The 18,669-nt window shown below is 37.6% G+C and overlaps 1 protein-coding gene across 1 annotated transcript in view; it reads right to left on the minus strand.

The window, feature by feature from the left end:
* Positions 1–210: 210 nt before the first annotated feature.
* CDK13 (cyclin dependent kinase 13) overlaps positions 211–18,669 on the minus strand; it is a 146,212-nt gene continuing 127,753 nt past the window's right edge. Inside the window, exons 11-14 of the mRNA XM_053609715.1 lie at positions 18,458–18,589; positions 9,177–9,382; positions 4,499–4,768; positions 211–3,318 (exon numbers count right to left, since the gene is read on the minus strand). Coding sequence (XP_053465690.1) covers positions 2,468–3,318; positions 4,499–4,768; positions 9,177–9,382; positions 18,458–18,589 — 1,459 coding nt within the window. The 3' untranslated portion in view covers positions 211–2,467. The remainder of the gene's footprint in view (positions 3,319–4,498; positions 4,769–9,176; positions 9,383–18,457; positions 18,590–18,669) is intronic.

Genomic DNA, 18,669 nt, shown 5'->3' on the forward strand with positions numbered 1-18,669 from the left:
ATCGTGTTGTGGCTTAACTGGCAACATTTTTTCTTCTAATTGGAATATAAAATATTGGTATGTCTCACAAGCCATGCTGGCTTAGGATAATAATGGAAGGTATGGTTCCATTTTTCAATTTCAAAGAAATAATTTCCCTGTTCTCCCGGCCACTCTCCCAATATAAATATGTAGCTGAAATGTTTAATTAGAAAAACTATCCAAACACAGTTCAATTTTATATAAAATATTTAATTTTTAAAACACAGGCTATTCATGTCACATAAATAGCTTCAATTTTAGGTTACTGCTTATGATCAGCAGAATTATCAAGTGTGACTATTAATAACTTAGATACTGTCACTTATAGGAAAGTCTAAAGCTCTAAGACTCACCATATTAAAATTTCAGATACCTGGATATTGTTAACTAAATTTTGCTAAACTTCAAAATATTTCTTCATCTCTTAAAATGTAGTTTTATTAAGTTACTAGTAATCAATATTCAAATGAAAGCAAAATAATTTTTTCTTCCATTTCTTTTTCCCCAACAAAAAATTTCATCAAAAAATAAATGGTCAACAGGTATCAACTCATTTTATAGTAGTAAAATGGTAAGTTATTCTCTTTAAAATATTCTTATTGTCACAAACCTATAAAACTATAATACTTCCCACATATTGTTTTGAAATGAAGGTTAACAAGCAAGAGAGAGGGGACTGGGTTAACTGGCTTTAGAACTGGAGCAATTTCCATTCTGTAACAGTTGTTCCGATTTAAGACCCCAGTTAAAAAAAAAAAAAAAAAAATTACCAGAACAGTTGTTAACAAAATGGTTAGTTGGCACAACTAATTTCCAGAGTCTATCTTTCCATTTAGTGATAATGGAAACACTGGTTATTTACCTTTGGTTCCTTTCTAGAATTATTGTAATTGTGTGTGTCAACGTGTGCACGCAAGGTGGTGAGTCTTAACACGATTACAGTTCACATAAGGGTTACTCCATTCTTTAGTTTAATAATTAAAAAAGAAAAGCTAGGGCAGCTCCTGTGGCTCAAGGAGTAGGGTGCTGGCCCCATATACCGGAGGTGGTGGGTTCAAACCCAGCCCCAGCCAAAAAAAAAAAAAAAAAAAGCTAAAAGGAACTAAAGTTGTTCTAAGACTGACAGAAGTCATAATAAACTTCACAGAAAATGACAGGAAGGAAGACAAGCAGTTCTCTCTCCCTACTTTTTGTTTCAATAAATTCAATCTAGGCCATGTTTCTAGTTATAAAGTGAACTGAGTTGACTTTTTCTTAAAATGGCAATTGCATAACTTAAAATATGGTATTTGCTACCCCCTCCCCATTAATTCTGTAAATTCTGCATATTGTTATTAACCTTTGCCCTCCAATTTCCATGGTAAATGGAAACAAGAGACTATATTGGTAGCCTGAAAGGAAATGGTGCTCTAAAATTCTCATTTAGCGATTACTTTCAACCATTTAAATGACAAAACATTTTAGAACTTCTCAGAAGTAACGAGAAAGATATTGATTGTAGTTCTCCCTTTCTTTGCTCTCACTCCCCTATCAAGAGAAGGTGGTAGTGAGAGGTAACACAGCCCAAAGACAGGCAGAAAAGGAGGAAGTGTAATAAACAGGCAGGGGGAATGGACCCAACAGGAATTGAACAGGCAGCCCCTGAAAACTAGAGAACTTCCTGCCTCTTCAATGCATTGATTCCCTTTAAATGACAAATGGGGGTAAAGGTTAACTACTTTTTCAGACCTTAAGCTTACCTGTTAAGGCACTTACTTACCCTCCCCACCCTACCCATAATTTTCATATAAAACCCACTATTTCATTTGAATGCATTTCACTAGGCTATGGTAGTCTGCAAAACAAAACAAAAATAACGTTGACCATTTTTTTTTATAAAACTGTTGCATCAAGAGAAAGGTTGTGTTTTATTTTCTGAAATGAGCACAAAGTACACCTTTCACAATAACACTGAAAGCAAGTGCAAAGACTGACAGTGACCTTTGACTAAAGGTAGCTTTGTAAAAAGAAAAATACCAAATAAATCAGTGCCCTTTCTGATTGTTGTAAAACTGGAGGGGGGGGTGGAAGGGAGGGGATGTTTGTTACATAAAAGTTGGTCCAAACTTACAAAAAAAGCACAAATGTGCATAGTTCAGATCTGCAAGAGGGCCATAAAAGGCTTATGTCCCTAGCATCCACTTAAAACTGCGAGAATACAAAATAAAATTATTAACTAGAATTTGTGAAGATGTACAACAATAGATCTAGTTTTTAGAACAGCATGAATTTAAGCAAAGGTTTTTTTTTTGTCTTTTTTTAAACTATTGTATGCAAGACCCTTCTCCACATAAAAATAAAGCTGTTGTTGAATTAATATTATTCAAGTCTCTTGGATTGCTGCTTTAAATTGCAGCTAGAAAAGTCTTTCCAGATAAAAATGATGTGCCTGAGGAAAAACAGATACTCAGTATGGTAACCCTCTGCCTCGACCTCTGCCAGTTGATGTGCTAATGTGTCCCCTATATCCTTGTGGATATCCAGGTCCTTGGGCAGGAGAAGTCCAAGTCTGTCCATGCATAAGGCCAGGGCCACCTGGATTTTCCTGTAAGTTACCACCATAGTTATAGTTGTGCATCTTTGCTGGCAATGGATGAGTACTCTCTGGCCCTGTGGAAGGATCACGGCTATTTGCCAGGACTGCAATAGGACCATGGCTATATTCAAATCTATGGTCCTTGTCTCCACTAAATAACATGGGACCAGCATTGAGGTAAATGTCTCCATATCCAGCTACTGAACTGGGAAATGACTCAGAGAAGGCAGAAGGCTGAGCTGGACCACCAGAATGAGATGAAGCAGTACTGTAGTTATCCAAAGACTGAATATCTGAGTTTCCAATGAAGCTACGTTGTTCCAATGGTGGAGCAGAACTGCTTCCTAAACTATCATTGCCAACATAAGGAGCAGAAGAGAAAGAGGAAGATCCAAAGTTGTCCTTGTAGTCTGAAGCAGGCACGTATGTGTCTCCTGCTTGATAATCAATGCCACCTTCTCTTTTGGGATCATCCTGGGGCTGATGCTGAGCAAGCAGCTGTAACAGGGCTGCTTTCACTCCAGCATGAGGGTCAGTTAACGAAGAACTGGTGGTGGGTACATGCTGGTTTTCTGTCCGATAATCCAGGTCTTCCTCAGTGACTGGTGGTGGTTCCGGAGGTTCAGGAGGCCGCTGATCAGGAGGCAGAATTCGAGGGCGGTCTGGCTCCGGTGTTAGCTCCAACATCCTCATATCTTGGTGCGGGATGAGGTCATCTTGCCCTAAGCAAAACAAAGCAACAAACAGAGTTGAAAGTTTCCCTGGAAAAGTAAATATCCAATGTAGTCAATGTGTCCCTACAAGTGGTCCTAAAGACAATTAGAAGTTCCATCTGTGCAAAATGTTCAGTGAAAAAGAAAAAGGCTCACAAGAACTAGTATTGCCTGCTAACATTTAAAATAAGTCTATGGTAACTAAAAATTTTTATTTTATTTGGCTTTTCAAAGGTACTTCACATACACCTATTTATCTGCAGAGGTACAAAAGCTACTATTTATGCCTTGGTCAAGACTCCTTTTCTATTTGGAGTAGAAGATTATTTCTTTTTTGAGACAGTCTCACTTTGTCACCCTCAGTAAAGTGCCGTGATATCACAACTCACAGCAACCTCAAACTCTTGTGCATAAGAAATTCTCTTATCTCAGCCTCCCAAGAAGCTGAGACTACAGGTGTCCGCCACAATGCCCAGCTGTTTTTTTGAGACAGGTGTCTTGCTCTTGCTCAGGCTGGTCTCGAACCTGTGAACTATGGTGATCCTCCCATCTCAGCCTCCCCAGTGCTGGGATTACAGGCATGAGCCACCATGCCTGGCCCTAGAAGATTATTTCTTTCTTTCTTTTTTTTTTTTAGAGATGGAGCCTCAAGCTGTCACCATGGGTAGAACTGCCGTGGCATCACAGCTCACAGCAACCTCCAACTCCTGGGCTCAAACGATTCTCCTGCCTCTGCCTCTGCCTCCCAAGTAGCTGGGACTACAGGTGCCCTTCAAAAGGAAAATCAAGACTAACACTAAACACCCGGCTATTTTTGTGGTTGCAGACGTCATTGTTGTTTGGAGGGCCCAGGCTGGATTAAAACCCGCCAGCTCAGGTGTATGTTGGCTGGCACCTTAGCCGCATGAGCCACAGGTGCCGAGCCAGAAGATTATTTCTTAATCATAGGCTCACATTACAAAAATCTATAGCACTCATAATGAGTTACACACATATTTCACATGGATAATTTATTAAAGAATTCTTTCTGGGGAGTAAACAGAGTAGGAAACCAAACTATAACCAGTAGCCTAAAAATTTTCAGGCCTCTCCTAGCAATGTCACTGAATAATACACATTACAGATAATCAACAAAAGCAGGAAGATAGTGAATGCAGCTGGGTTAGCAGTCTGGTATTTACATACTCACCTGATACCGGAGTGCTAGGTTCTGGAGGTGGCCTGAGTTGTAATGATGTTTCATGTCCTGATCCATTTTCCCTCTCCTCTAGTAGCACATCCTTCTGCTTTGACTGCTGAGCCTTTATTAACTGAGTCAAGAGAACTGCAAACGCGCTCTGCACAGCCGCCTGGGCAGCGTCAGTCTCCACTTTAGGCTGCATGGTCTGAGAAGGCTGAATTCCTCCCAAAGGTTTCGAAGACTCCTGTTGTGGTGTTGATGGATCTGTCTGTTTTTCACCTGTTGCCAAAATTCCAGTAGGAAGGTTTATTTTATTTAGATGCTATTGAGTCTTAGAATTTACCTTAATGTTCAACAAGTGGACAAAATCAGCCATATTAACACTTTTAGACTGTAGTAAGTTTAGGAGAATTGCCAGTTCACTGTGGTTTAACTGCTGTCCAGGCCTATTTTTACTAAAGACAAAATTTGTATTAATTATGGCTGCCATCATTCACAGCTCCTCCCACCCCATAATGGCTCTGTACTGCCATATTGAAACACATTTAAGGGAGAGTGTTTAGGAAATATTGTGAAAAGGAAGTCTTTATTTAGCTAAATATTATCATGTACAGTGAAGATGTACCCTGTACATAAAGCATAGAAAAAAGAACTGCCATCAATATTAAATAAATTAGCTTTAGGAGTAAATGCTTCAGAAGGAAAAAATCAAGACTAACACTAAAAATCCATGCTTCAGATTTACCCAGAAAATAGCACCTTGTGAATGGGAAATTGATGATCATGATGATGGTGATAGCTAACACAGAGTGTTAGGTACTTTCTAAGCATATTCTATCCTTTATTCCTCACAACCACCTTATAAAAGTAGGCTGTATTATTAATCTCATTTTGCTGAGAAGAAACTGACACCCAGAGAGAATAAGAAAACTTGCCCAAGGTTACAATTCTGTAAGTAGCAGAGGTGAGGTTTGAACTCAGGTATTCTAATTCCAGAATCTGAGTACTTAACTACTACACTGAACTATTTCTCTAAAAAAAAAATTACTATCCAAGAACCTAATCTTTGCACTAAACTAGGATGTTCTGCAAACAAACATCTGCAACATGATAATGATAAAATACCTGTATTTATATTCAAATTCCTTTTTTTAAGTTTAGTCACTTTGGTAAGTTAGGGATGCCTACAGAAACATGCCTGTCGTAAGCATAAAAATAGATTCTTTTTCTACTTTCAGTTTAGACTTGGGATGATTTACACATCAGGTTCTTTTGCCAGCTTACCTGAATCCTGTGTCAAGATAAGGCTCAAATGTGTGTAATACTATATGTAACAGTGATAAGCAATTCCCCAAAACACAGATAACTATTTATTTTATTTTTTTTTGTAGAGACAGAGTCCCACCTTATCGCCCTTGGTAGAGTCCCGTGGCGTCACACAGCTCACAGCAACCTCTAAATCCTTGGGCTTAGGCGATTCTCTTGACTCAGCCTGCCAAGTAGCTGGGACTACAGGCGCCCGCCACAATGCCCAGCTATTTTTTTGTTGCAGTTTGGCCGGGGCTGGGTTTGAACCCGCCACCTCTGGTATATGGGGCTGGTGCCCTACTCCTTTGAGCCATAGGTGCCGCCCACAGATAAGAATTTAATAGAAGAGAAACTCTAAGATGAAAAACTGATAATACTATCTTTTAATATTTTCTTTATATATTTTGAGATGCTTTTTTAAGTTCCTCTTATTACCCACAAGCATTAATAAGAAACCACAGGGCTGGGCGCGGTGGCTCACGCTTGTAATCCTAGCACTCTATGAGGCGGAAGCAGGCAGATTGCTTGAACTTCAGGGTTGGAGACCAGCCTGACCAAGAGCGACACCTCATCTCTAAAAATAGCCAGGCATTGTGGCAGGTGCCTATAGTTCCAGCTACTCAGGAAGCTGAGATAAGAGGATTGCTTGAGTCCAAGAGTTTGAGGTTGCTGTGAGCTATGACAGACACCACAGCACTCTACCTAGGGTGACAAAGTGACAGTCTGTCTCAAAAAAAAAAAAAAAAAAGAAAGAAAGAAAAGAAAAAGAAACCTGACTCAGTGCCTATAGCTCAGGCAGCTAGGGCACCAACCACATATACCGGAGCTGGCAGGTTTGAATCCAGCCCAGGCCAAAAATTAGCTGGGCGTTTTGGCGGGCACCTATAGTCCCAGCTACTTGGGAGGCTGAAGCAAGAGAATCACTTGGGCCCAGGAGTTTGAGGTTGCTGTGAGGTGTGATGTCACAGCACTCCACCCAAGGTGATAGCTTAAGACTCTTGTCTCAGAAAAAAAAAAAAAGAAGAAGAAGAAGAAAACGAAAGAAAGAAACCATGTTTGTTTGTTACAACCCAAGAGCCATTTATTTCTCATTTTTCTTTTCATTTCCCTGTTAGGAAAGTACTCTTTAAAGAGGGTATCTCTTTTGCAAAAGGGGCGTTTTTTTATTTCAAGATACTTACTGATGATGGAGGAGAAAATGGAGCAGAGATTCATCCCTATTTCAAAAAAGCAGAATTCTCATTTCTTAATAGCAATAGTTTTTTTTTTTTTTTTTTTTTTTAAAGAAAAACAAAACTCTTCACCATCAATAGGGTTGTAAAATAAGGCAGAACAAAGTAACAGCAACAGAAACCCACAAAGGGCAGTTAATTTTTGTTGTTGAGACAGAGTCTCAATTTGTCACCCTTGGTAGAGAGCAGTGGCATCACAGCTCAAAGCAACCTCAGCCCCTGGGCTCAATCGATCCCCCCGTCTCAGCCTCCTAAATAGCTGGGAGATAGCTGCCTGCCACAATGCCTAACTCTTGCTCAGGCTGGTCTCAAAGTCCTGAGTTCAGGCAATCCACTTGCTGTGGCCTCCCAGAGTGCTAGGATGACAGGTGTAAGCCACGGTACTCAGCCACAGCAGTTAATTTTTTACCAGCTAAAATAGAATGAAATAACTATCCTTCAATTTTACTAAGTTTGCTAGTATATTAAGGACATCGGTTCCACAAAGAACAGAAATAAAGACCTGATAGTCCTGTTAAATATGACAATAGTGGGACCACTATCCAAACTTACTGTCTTCTAAACTGCCATGTCAAATCCTTTTATAGCAGTACAGTAAATGGCAAATATAAAACATATAAACACAAATTAAGAAAACTTACGTTGCTCACTTAGCCTTTCCCCAAATTTTATTTACATATATATAAATTTATATATACATATATATAGTGATGGGAGAGAGTGTCCCACTCTGCCACCCCAGCTACAATGTAGTGGCATTATCATAGCTCACTGCAATCTCTCACTCCTGGGTTCAAGCATCCCAAGTAGCTGGGACTACAGGCAGGTGCCATCAAGCTCAGTTAATTTTTTCTACATATTTTTAGTTGAGATGGGGTCTCATTCTTGTTTAGGCTGGTCTTGAACTCCTGACCTCAAACAATCTCTTCGCCTTGGCCTGCCAAGAGTGCTAGGATTATAGATGTGAGTCACTACACCTGGCCAAATTTTATGTTTCTAGCATGAATAGAAATAATACTTAACATAGATAGCTCTAATTGTGTAAAACATACATGCTGCAAATCCATATGTGTATTAAATATTTTCATGTATAAGAGAAAATCACTATTTCAGGAAAGAACCTTTTTGAACAACAAATACAACTGGCTTTGGTTTAAAAGTATAAGCATTTTAAATATGAAGTCTAATCAAAGTCAAATGTAACCTTATAGACTACATGGTCAAGCATTAATGGCTATCTTTCTCAGCTAATCTATTCTTTATTTATACTCAACCACCGAAAGTTCAATCTGATCTACCTGTAATCTGTTTTAATTATCTTATCAATATTTACTCTTAGTAAGTGCTAGTTATTTGTGTTTAGTAAACCCCACCTATGAGCACATATGTACAAATGCACACATTTATTTTTATATCAGTCTCTGTCTTCATAGAAACTTAAATGAAAGCTGAATGTTTCTGGATTCTAGAGGCAAAAAATGAGGGAGTGGATTTCATTTTTTTAAAAAAAGCTGTTAATTAACTGAAGTGATTATTAACAAGACTTTTGACAACACTGAGAGTTGACTTCTTATCAACAAGCTTACTTTCATGATAGATGGGGTCAGAGGAAGAAATTCAAGTTTTCCCAAAATAACTACATATAAAATACCCTTTTTCATATTTCAAGTCATTTTTGGCACAAATATCAGGGGAAATATGAGACACTAAGAATGACCTAAAGACACTGTAAATGGCATAGAAGAGCTTCCATTATGATTTTTGGCGATATTCCTATAGAGGAATATCCTTCTTCCTTCTCCTGAAGCATCTGTAGACACTGAATGCTGTGCCTCAATGAAAGTAGTGTTAGTGAAAGACCTACTGATTTCCACACTAGGAACAAGAAGGAACAGGGAAAGCTGACCAAGCACTAAGCATAGGTAATGGGATGCTTCTTTGTAAGTTATCTTTCCTTGAGATTACTTAACATTGTGGTGCCAACAGCAATGAAGCTTCTGTTCTGGCACAAACATACAATGAAATTCCAGTTCAGTGAACAAACTTTCATTAGTTAGCCACAAGCTGCTTTAAACACATTAGAGCAGTATGATCAACACTACCATGAAACAGTATGAACAAAATCAACCCATGGAAGCATTACTGACCAGGTGCTACATTTGAGTTGCCCTGAGATTTCAGTTGTGAAGATGGCAGTACACCCTGGGGTGTGTTAGTTCTGCTGTCATCCAAGCCCAGAGACAAGTCCTTTCGGGGGGCTTTAATTGTAGAAACATCATCGGTCATGCCCATCTGCTTCTGTCTTCTCCTTTTTTTACTCCACAACTCATGACAATCTTGCCATAAAGGAAGGCTTTAAAAAAAGAAAAAAGTATTAAATTGTGAATGGCATTTCTCATCAAAAACCCACTAAAGTTACTATGCAGCACCAATATCACCCTCTCACCCTAACTCATTCTTGAAGACTTCATATACAGACTTTGTAAAACTTCTCCAGAAAAATCATCCTTGATGCCTCATCTCCTTCAGGGTTTCACCTTGGTAGACAGACTGTTTTTCTTTTGCTTCTGAATAATCAATAATAATCATTCATCAAAATTATAAATGAAGAATATAAATTCATAAATGTAGGCCACTAATATTGTTGATGTAATCTTTTAAAGCCAATTCTTATTATAATACATTAAATAAGACGTGAAAATTAAGGCAGAAAAATATGCCATTTGCAGAAACTAGATACTGGATAAAAGATAGAACATAACATTTGTGAAAAACTTTATAGTAAAAGTGTTTTACTTTTTTAGACCTCCTCTTTTATACAAATGTTCAAGAATTAAACTAGAAGCTATAGATGACTTTCTTTTTTTTGTTTTTGAGACAGAGTCTCACTGTGTCGCCCTCAGTAGAGTGCCGTTGTATCACAGCTCACAGCAACCTCGAACTCTTGGGCTTAAGCGATTCTCTTGCCTCAGCCTCCCAAGTAGCTGGGACTACAAGCACGCTCCGGAACGTCCGGCTATTTTTTGTTCAGTTGTTTAGCTGGCCTGGGCCGGGTTTGAACCTGCCACCTTCGATGTATGTGGCTGGCGCGGTAAGCACTGCTCTACAGGTGCTGAGACAACAGATGACTTTTAAAAAATAGGTAATCCAGGCATAGAAAGGGTCATGATTCTTCAACAAAGAATTATGATAATTATCAACTATCAAAATTACCCACAATTCTGAAACAATTCTATCTTTATGTAATTTCAAAAAACAACACTAGAGAATAATTTTTGCTTAAAATAAATCAAGTATTATCTTCTTACCCCCAAAAAAATCCAATGGAAAATTACTATTATATTTATTTTAAAGATAAGAAACCCGAGGCTAGGAAAGGTTAATAAACTTGCCCAGAATATCTACAAATTCCCTTAAGCACCCCAACTGGTCATATATACCTGTAATCCTCAAACTGGGTATGTTTACCTCTAGGGGTACATGAAGACTCCCCAAGGGGATATATCTGGAATTGTTTTAAAGGAATTTCCATATCCATAGTCCTCTTTCCTAAGATTGAGCTTTGAGAAGAATAGCCTGTACGTTCAAGCAAGTTCTTCCTTGACACCTCCTCTTTCCCAATTACTCTTTTCCCGTGTTATAAAATAAAGGCATATGCAACAATATGGTTGAATCTTAGTAATATAATATTAATAAAATAAAAAGGTCATTCCCAAAAGATTACAAACAGCATGACACCCTTTTATAAAATTAAAAACAACCAAAATTTTAAAATATAACTTTTTTATGAGTACATATAGATGGCAACAAAAAGTATATATAAAAGAAAACAGGGATGATGGTAGCCTCAGGTGGAGGAAGGCAAGGGGTAGGTTGGTGGGGGGATGGGGTATGATATGATTAAAATAGGTTATTTTCAAGGTTCTAGCTTTGTTTGGTAGGTTCATGGCTGCTTAACATTATTTAAAATAACTAATTAAAGTAACTAAAATAAATAAAAGAGAGCCATGCATGGACCAATGATGAGTGACACAAAGATTATGATAAATAAAGTCTATGCACCTGAGGTCCAAAAACAAAACAAAGGCATACCTCTCAGCCATCTTACTATGGTGCATTGCCTCAGCGTGTAAAAACCTCCTGGAGTAACAAACAAAGGGACAATTTGAAATATTGATACTGGGAAGCTTTACGGCATCATAAACCCACCAAAGACTTTCCTTTCTGTGTATGTGCATATTATATGCTGTGGGCCTTAACCTCTGTTGAGATACTATGAATTTATTCTATGATACTGCGAAGTGGAGTATCAGCATGTCTGTGATTTCCCCTTTTTCCATCCTGTCAGGGAATGCATTGCTCTTGCGGGAGGGTCCTCTGAGAGAAAAGCAAAGAAATCCACTGTCAAGGGTGGTTTTTTCCTCCACAATTTAAAGATAGAGAGTCTTTACGGATGAGATCTTAACAGTCATCTCTAGGAAAGACAACCCTGACCCAACAAATAGCTAAAACAGTACAGGATAATAATGCTTATTCTTTTAGGTATACCAGATGACCAAAATGCTTTCCTTTTTTTTTTTAATAGATTTAATTAATTAATTAATTTATTTATTTATTTATTTATTTATTGCAGAGACAGAGTTTCACTTTATTGCCCTCAGTAGACTGCCGTGGCGTCACACAGCTCACAGCAATCTCCAACACCTGGGCTTAGGCGATTCTCCTGCCTCAGCCTCCCGAGTAGCTGGGACTACAGGCGCCCGCCACAACGCCCGGCTATTTTTTGTTGCAGTTTGGCCGGGGCTGGGTTTGAACCCGCCACCCTCGGTATATGGGGCCGGCGCCCTGCTCACTGAGCCACAGGCGCCGTCCCCAAAATGCTTTCTTAAAGGTTTAAAAGCTGGCTTAGTCACTTACTTTCTGTGTCATATCAGGCAAGTAACTTGACCTCTATGCCTCAGTTTCCTTATCTTTAAAAATGGGATTAACACTACTATTTATCTCATGAGATAGAAGTAAATATATGAGGTTGGACAATTAAGTTCATGAATTCATCCTAGAAAAAGTGCTGCGTACCTCACTGCTGAATATCACTACAGTGACCAGATGGTCAGTGGAATTACTTCAAAGGTGACCATTGTAGAATTCAGCAATGAGTATGTAGCACTTTTTCAAGGATGAGTTTGTGAACTTAACTGTCTGACGTCATATTTTCTGAAGTAATACCATCTTTTGTCAAAGTCCTTACCTAAGTAATTTATAATTTTAAATATTCATTCCAAAATTTATCACTGATTTGTAGAATGTTCTGCAAATGTGTATTAACATGTCTATTTTTATGGAAAAAATGTAGTCAGATACATTCTGATAAAATTAAGCATCACTTGGGGGATTTGTTTAACAAGCAGAGTTTATTATTAAGTTACATGACATAAATGGAGTGAGAATAAACCTACAGTTCCAAGGATTTGGCAAAAATACTATTTTAAAAATGTAGTAAAATTTAGAAAACAGACTGGCAAAATAGCACTGAAACTACATGTTGTTTCCCTGACCTTTTCTAACTATGATATACTGAATTAAACAAGTGCTGTAAAAGGAAAAAGCAGTTAAGTATTACAAGTCATTTGGTAAGGCCACAAAAAAAGTAAATAATTAATGACTGCATAAGAAATCCCTCTGCAGATCATGTGGTTTCCTTTTTTTTTTTTTTTTTGAGATGATCTTAATCTGTTGTCCCAGCTAGAAGGAGTAGTTTCATCATAGCTCACTGCAAAACCTCAAACTCCTGGGCTCAAGCAATCCTCCTAAGTAGCTGGGACTATAGGTGTGCCATCATGAACCTGAGTAATTTTTCTATTTTTAGTAGAGACTATTTTTCTATTTTGCTCAGGCTGGTCTCTAACTCGTGAGCTCAAGCAGTCCTTCTGCCTTAGCCTCCCAGAGTGCTAGGATTATACTCACAAGCCACTATGCCTGGGCCCCTCGTTTTTACTATAAAAAAAAGAAAAATTAAAGATTACATACTTGGGAGGCTGAGGCAAGTGAATCACTTGAGCCCAAAAGTTTGAGGTTGCTGTGAGCTATGACGCCACAGCACTCTACCAAGGGTGATAAAGTAAGACTGTCTCAAAAAAAAAATAAAAATAAAAAATGAATAAATTTTTTAAAAACTAAAGGAAAAAAGAGTAAGTTGACATCTGGAAGGTCGTTATTATCATCTTTGATGAAATAATGTGGAAGGAGTTCAAGGATCTTAGTGATGTAACTATGACAAAACTACTTACATTCTCAAAAGCTTATTAACATAAAAATTAAATTACAATTAATACATTAATATAAAATGTCTTATTCTTGAATAAATAGTATTAATCAATATATATACAACTACCTGGGCAGAAAATATCAGCACTAACTCTTTCATTAGGTTGTACTTCCAACAAAATTCAGTATTTTTTTTTCCAATTGAAATAAGTGCTACTGATATTTGTAATGACAATTTAACCAAGAAAAAACAGAGTTTTACAGTCACAAGAAATGTTTTAAAATTGAATTTCCATTTATAAACATGTGTATATGTTTTAAAGAAGCACAACAGGGCAATCAATAAAATACTTTCAAGCATAAACATGTTATTAGGTTTCTAAATAAGAAATGTCCAATTTCCTTAAATAGTAAGTTTGACAGTTGGTATTTCTGACATTTCACTCTGACATTTCTTGTTTCATTTCATTATAAAGGCATACCCTCATTCTTTCAAACATACATCTTTTGGCTTGTGATTATGTTTCAAAAAAAATTTTTAGAGTAATTTTTGTGAAACCATAGATTTTTTTTTTTTTTTGTAGAGACAGAGTCTCACTGTACCGCCCTCAGGTAGAGTGCCGTGGAGTCACATGGCTCACAGCAACCTCTAACTCTTGGGCCTACGCTATTCTCTTGCCTCAGCCTCCCGAGCAGCTGGGACTACAGGCGCCCGCCACAACGCCCGGCCATTTTTCTGTTGCAGTTTGGCCGGGGCTGGGTCCAAACCCGCCACCCTCGGCATATGGGGCCGGTGCCCCACTCTAGATATTTTTGAATATGGGTTCCATCATAGAACCAATACAGTGAAGACAGCTTGAAATATCAAAGTGTTTGGGAAGGATGTGGCTAAGGAATGCACAATACCTCAAGGGTTTGAGAAGTTCCATTCTGGTGATTTTAATCTTGAAAATGAGCCACATGGGCAACCTGAGTCCAAGGAGGACAATGATGAGCTGAAAGCTGTAGTGGAAGCGAATCCATCTCAACCTACGTGTGAATTAGCAGCAAGGTTTGATGTTACTATTTCAAAAATACTGGACCACTTGAAACAAATCAGGAAGGTAAAGAAGCTGGACAGATGGATTCTGCATGAATTAAATGAACATCATAAGCGAAATTATCTTAAGGCTTGCCTTTCCTTGTTGTTCTGACATAAAGGCAAACCATTTCTATAGTTTGTTAATGTGCAATGAGCAACAGTTTATTTTAGACAACTGCAAGCTTTTGGCACAATGGTTGGATAAAGATAAAGTACCAAATCACACTCCAAAACCAAATATTCATCAAAAAAAGCTAATGCAGGCCAGGTAGGGTGGCTCACCCCTGTACCCTAGCACTCTGGGAGGCTGAGGCGGATGAACTGCCTGAGCTCAGGAGTTTAAGTCCAACCTGAGCAAGAGTGAGACTTCATCTCTACTAAAAATAGAAAAAAAACTATCTGCGCATTATGGCAGGTGCCTGTAGTCCCAACTACTCAGGAGGCTGAGGCAAGAGGATCGCTTGACCCCAAGAGTTTGGGGTTGCTGTGAGCTATGATGCCATGGCACTCTACCCAAGGCAAGAGAGTGAGAAACTCTGTCTCAAAACAAACAAACAAAAAAAGCTAATGCTGTCTGTTTAGTGGTCCAATACTGTTATTATCCACTGCAGCTTCATAAAACCCTTCAACCAGTTACAGCAATTGTCTACTGCAACCAAATGGATGAAATGGTGAGGATTCTTGTGATTAAGCAGCTGATACTGTTCAATATAGACAAGCCAATCATCTTGCTTAGATAACCCAGACATAAACAACACTGCTCAAACTACAAAAGCTGGACTTGGAAAACCCTCTGTCATTTACCATATTCACCAGACCTTGCACTAAATGACTACTACTTTTTCCAGGTTGTGGACCACTTCTTGCAAGGAAAAATATTCAATTTTCAACAACCTGTGAAAAACACCTTTTGTGATTTCTTGGCCACTCATTAATTGCTCTCAGAGCTTCTACACTGCTGGCACACAAGCTACCTACCATTAAGATGGCAAAACTGTGTTGATAGTTAAGGCACACTGATAAATTGTATTGCTTCTTGCCTGAAATATAATAAACTAAACTTCTGATTTGAAATTGGACATTTCATATATTTAACCTAATACATTAGGATAAAATTTGCAGGAGTAATATAAGTTCAAGATGAAAAAGGAACAATAATCAATTGCTGAGCATTTTCTATGTGACTATTGGTAGATATCAAAATGATTAGCTATTTGTATTCTACCAAATACAGTTATAGGTAATGCAACTGACATACTGAGAAATATTAACATTTATAATCACTGAAAATGACATCTTTTGCTTTCCTTAAAAAAAGTTTAGATGTTAAGTGAAAATATGCTTGATATAGTTTTACCAATTATTTCATGTGGCAAACTAAACTGACTGACCAAAGTTAGCATTATCAATGAAAGAACAAAATAACCTTATATTCCTCATGATGTGACAGAACAAGAAGCACACATGATCATCTAGATCAGTGGTTCTCAACCTGTGGGTCACGACCCCTTTGTAACAATGAAAATACATCCTGCATATCAGATATTTACATTACAATTCATAACAGAAGCAAAATTACAATTATGAAGTAGCAACAAAAATAATTTTATGGTTGGGGGTCACCACAACATGAGGAACTGTATTAAAGGGTTGGGGCATTAGGAGGCATTAGGAAGGTTAACAACCTCTGATCTAGATAGTATTCTTGCTCCCCAAGAGAAAGCTGCTTTTACTAGTCCTATGGTGAGCTAAACATTAAATGCCTGCAAATCCTGTGTATTATTGATGTTGTATCTATTTCTTTACATTTATCAAATTGTGATCACAAGAAAACAATCAAATCCGTATCATCAAATGTTTTACCTAACAGCTAGCTTCACTGTCTTTGCTGTCAATGTCACGAAAAAGCTCTCCTAAAGGAGCAACTCAAGACTGAAGACACATGACAATTAAATTCAATGTGTGAGTTTTGAATGAATTTGTTATTTAAAAAAAAAAAAAAAAGTTCAGGCTCGGTGCCTGTAGCTCAGTGGATAGGGCACCAGCCACATACACTAGAGATGGCGGGTTCGAATCCAGCCTGGGCCTGCTAAACAACAACAACTACAACCAAAAAATAGATAGCCGGGCGTTGTGGTGGGTACCTGTAGTCCCAGCTACTTGGGAGGCTGGAGCAAGAGAAATTGCTTAAGCCCAAGCGATTGAGGTTGCTGTGAGCTGTAACACTGTGGCAATCTACAGAGGGTGACATAATGAGACTCTGTCTCCAAAAAAAAAAAAAAAGTTTCAGACTTTTTTTTAATAGGAAATTATTTTGCCAATTGGGGAAATTTAAATTCCTAATTTAAATTAGGAATTCCAATGTTCAATTTTTTATGCTTTATAAAAGTACTGTAGGTATGTAAAATAAAGTCCTAGTTATTATAGATATGTAATAAAGTTTTGCAAGTGTCACCTCCATTAAAAGCATTACTGCTTTTAATGATGGTCCTAATCAGCTCCTAGTCAACTATTTTATATTGCACACGAATTTTAAGGACACCCTATACAATATTCGACTAGTTCAGGAAAAGTATACCATCATAAAGCAACTAGGTTCAAATATTAATACAGAAGAATCTCCACAGTCGACCACCTCTGTGTATTGATCACTTCCTTAAGTTGACCTAATTTTCATTAAACCAGACATGCACCACATGTATACAAAAGTATAGTAGGCCAAGTTCCTTGTGCTCACCACCTCTGTATGCCGACCAGTTTGCTACAGTCCCTTGCATGGTCAACTTACAGTTGTTATATTGTAATTATTAAATCTAAAGCATATATGAATTCTGTCTACATTATTCTATTTTTCAGCAGAATTGAAATTTTCAAATCAGAAGTTTAAAAAAGTTCTTAGAAGGGATACTAGAGCCAAAATTTCACAACTACTGATAAGCAAAAAACCATTAAACAATTAATCCAACAGTGAAAGATTCAGGTCCCTCAGTTTGTCAGATGGCAGATCCTCTTTACCTTTCAAATCATTCCATGAAGGCCAGCCTTGTGCAGTTCAATATAAACTTAATGAAGCTGAGTATGACAGCCTCACAGAAATATAAGCCCATCTACCTGATAAGTGGAAGAGCCAGGATTTGAACTCCAAAGCCCATGTATGTTCATTTAAAAGATGCTAATTTTGTTACATGTAAACATTTATTATAGACATAGTTTTGCTTTTAATGATGTTCCTAATCATTTAGAAAATTCTTTAAAATAAAATATACAAGTTTTTTTGTTCTTGTCAAGAAAGAGAAGCTGACTGTTTTCTTCTCTACCCACCCCACCAAATCAATCCTAGGGAGTTACAGGAGCCATGAGAAAGTAAAGGTTCAAGAACTCAGTCATTCTGACTCCCAAACTCTAAGCACTCCCGACACCATCAGACAATAAATTATTTCATATAGGATTCTGATATTAACAATCTTTCATATGATGGGAAAGAATTTCTATTGTGTATTATGCCGTGGAGTACTTTTAGAACTTCTCTTTCTAATTGGATTAAACAGAATTTGAGATCTGGCTGCATCCTTTACTAGATTTGTATTCTTGGGCAAGTTTCTTAACCTCTCTGAACCTGTTTTCTTCCTCTGTAAAATGGTAATAACACCTACCTTATATATAGGATTATAAAGATTAATAAAATACACGAAAAAATGCTTAGAACAGCACTCAAACTTTTAGCCCCAGCAGTACTAGTAGCAGTGTAAATAGTCTAGGTATTTGGAAAAAGTATTATTAAAATAATAGCAGCAGCAGATAGAAGCAATAGTAACATTTTCTTAGACCTGTAATATTATTATTAACTCTTAAAATCGATTAACCCTAAACTTAGCTAGGAGAAAGCTGTGTTTGCGAGTTCTATGGTTAGCTAAACATTAAATGCCTGTAAATCCTGTGTTATTTATGTTTTATCTATTTCTTTAAATTTCTCGTATTTTGACTTAACTGGACACGGAGTATCTTCTGTTCAATATCTGCAGATGTTATTAAAACTGTCCAGATTCTGCATATGGGGAATCTAATATAATAATAGTCACTTACTCTGGTGGAGGCATTTTTGAGGGCTCCACATCTCGAAGGAACTCACACTGAAGAGCCTGTTCAGCAGTGCAGCGCTTACTAGGATCCAAGGCGAGCATGTAATCAAATAAGTCTAGCGCAGCTGCAGGAATACTAGCATGAGAGGATTATAAAAGTCATATACATTCTTTAGACACAGCTCAGCATTTCTTTAGGAGCTTATTTTAAACGAA

The sequence above is a fragment of the Nycticebus coucang genome, chromosome 11, assembly GCF_027406575.1.
Source record: "Nycticebus coucang isolate mNycCou1 chromosome 11, mNycCou1.pri, whole genome shotgun sequence".
NCBI lineage: Eukaryota > Metazoa > Chordata > Mammalia > Primates > Lorisidae > Nycticebus > Nycticebus coucang.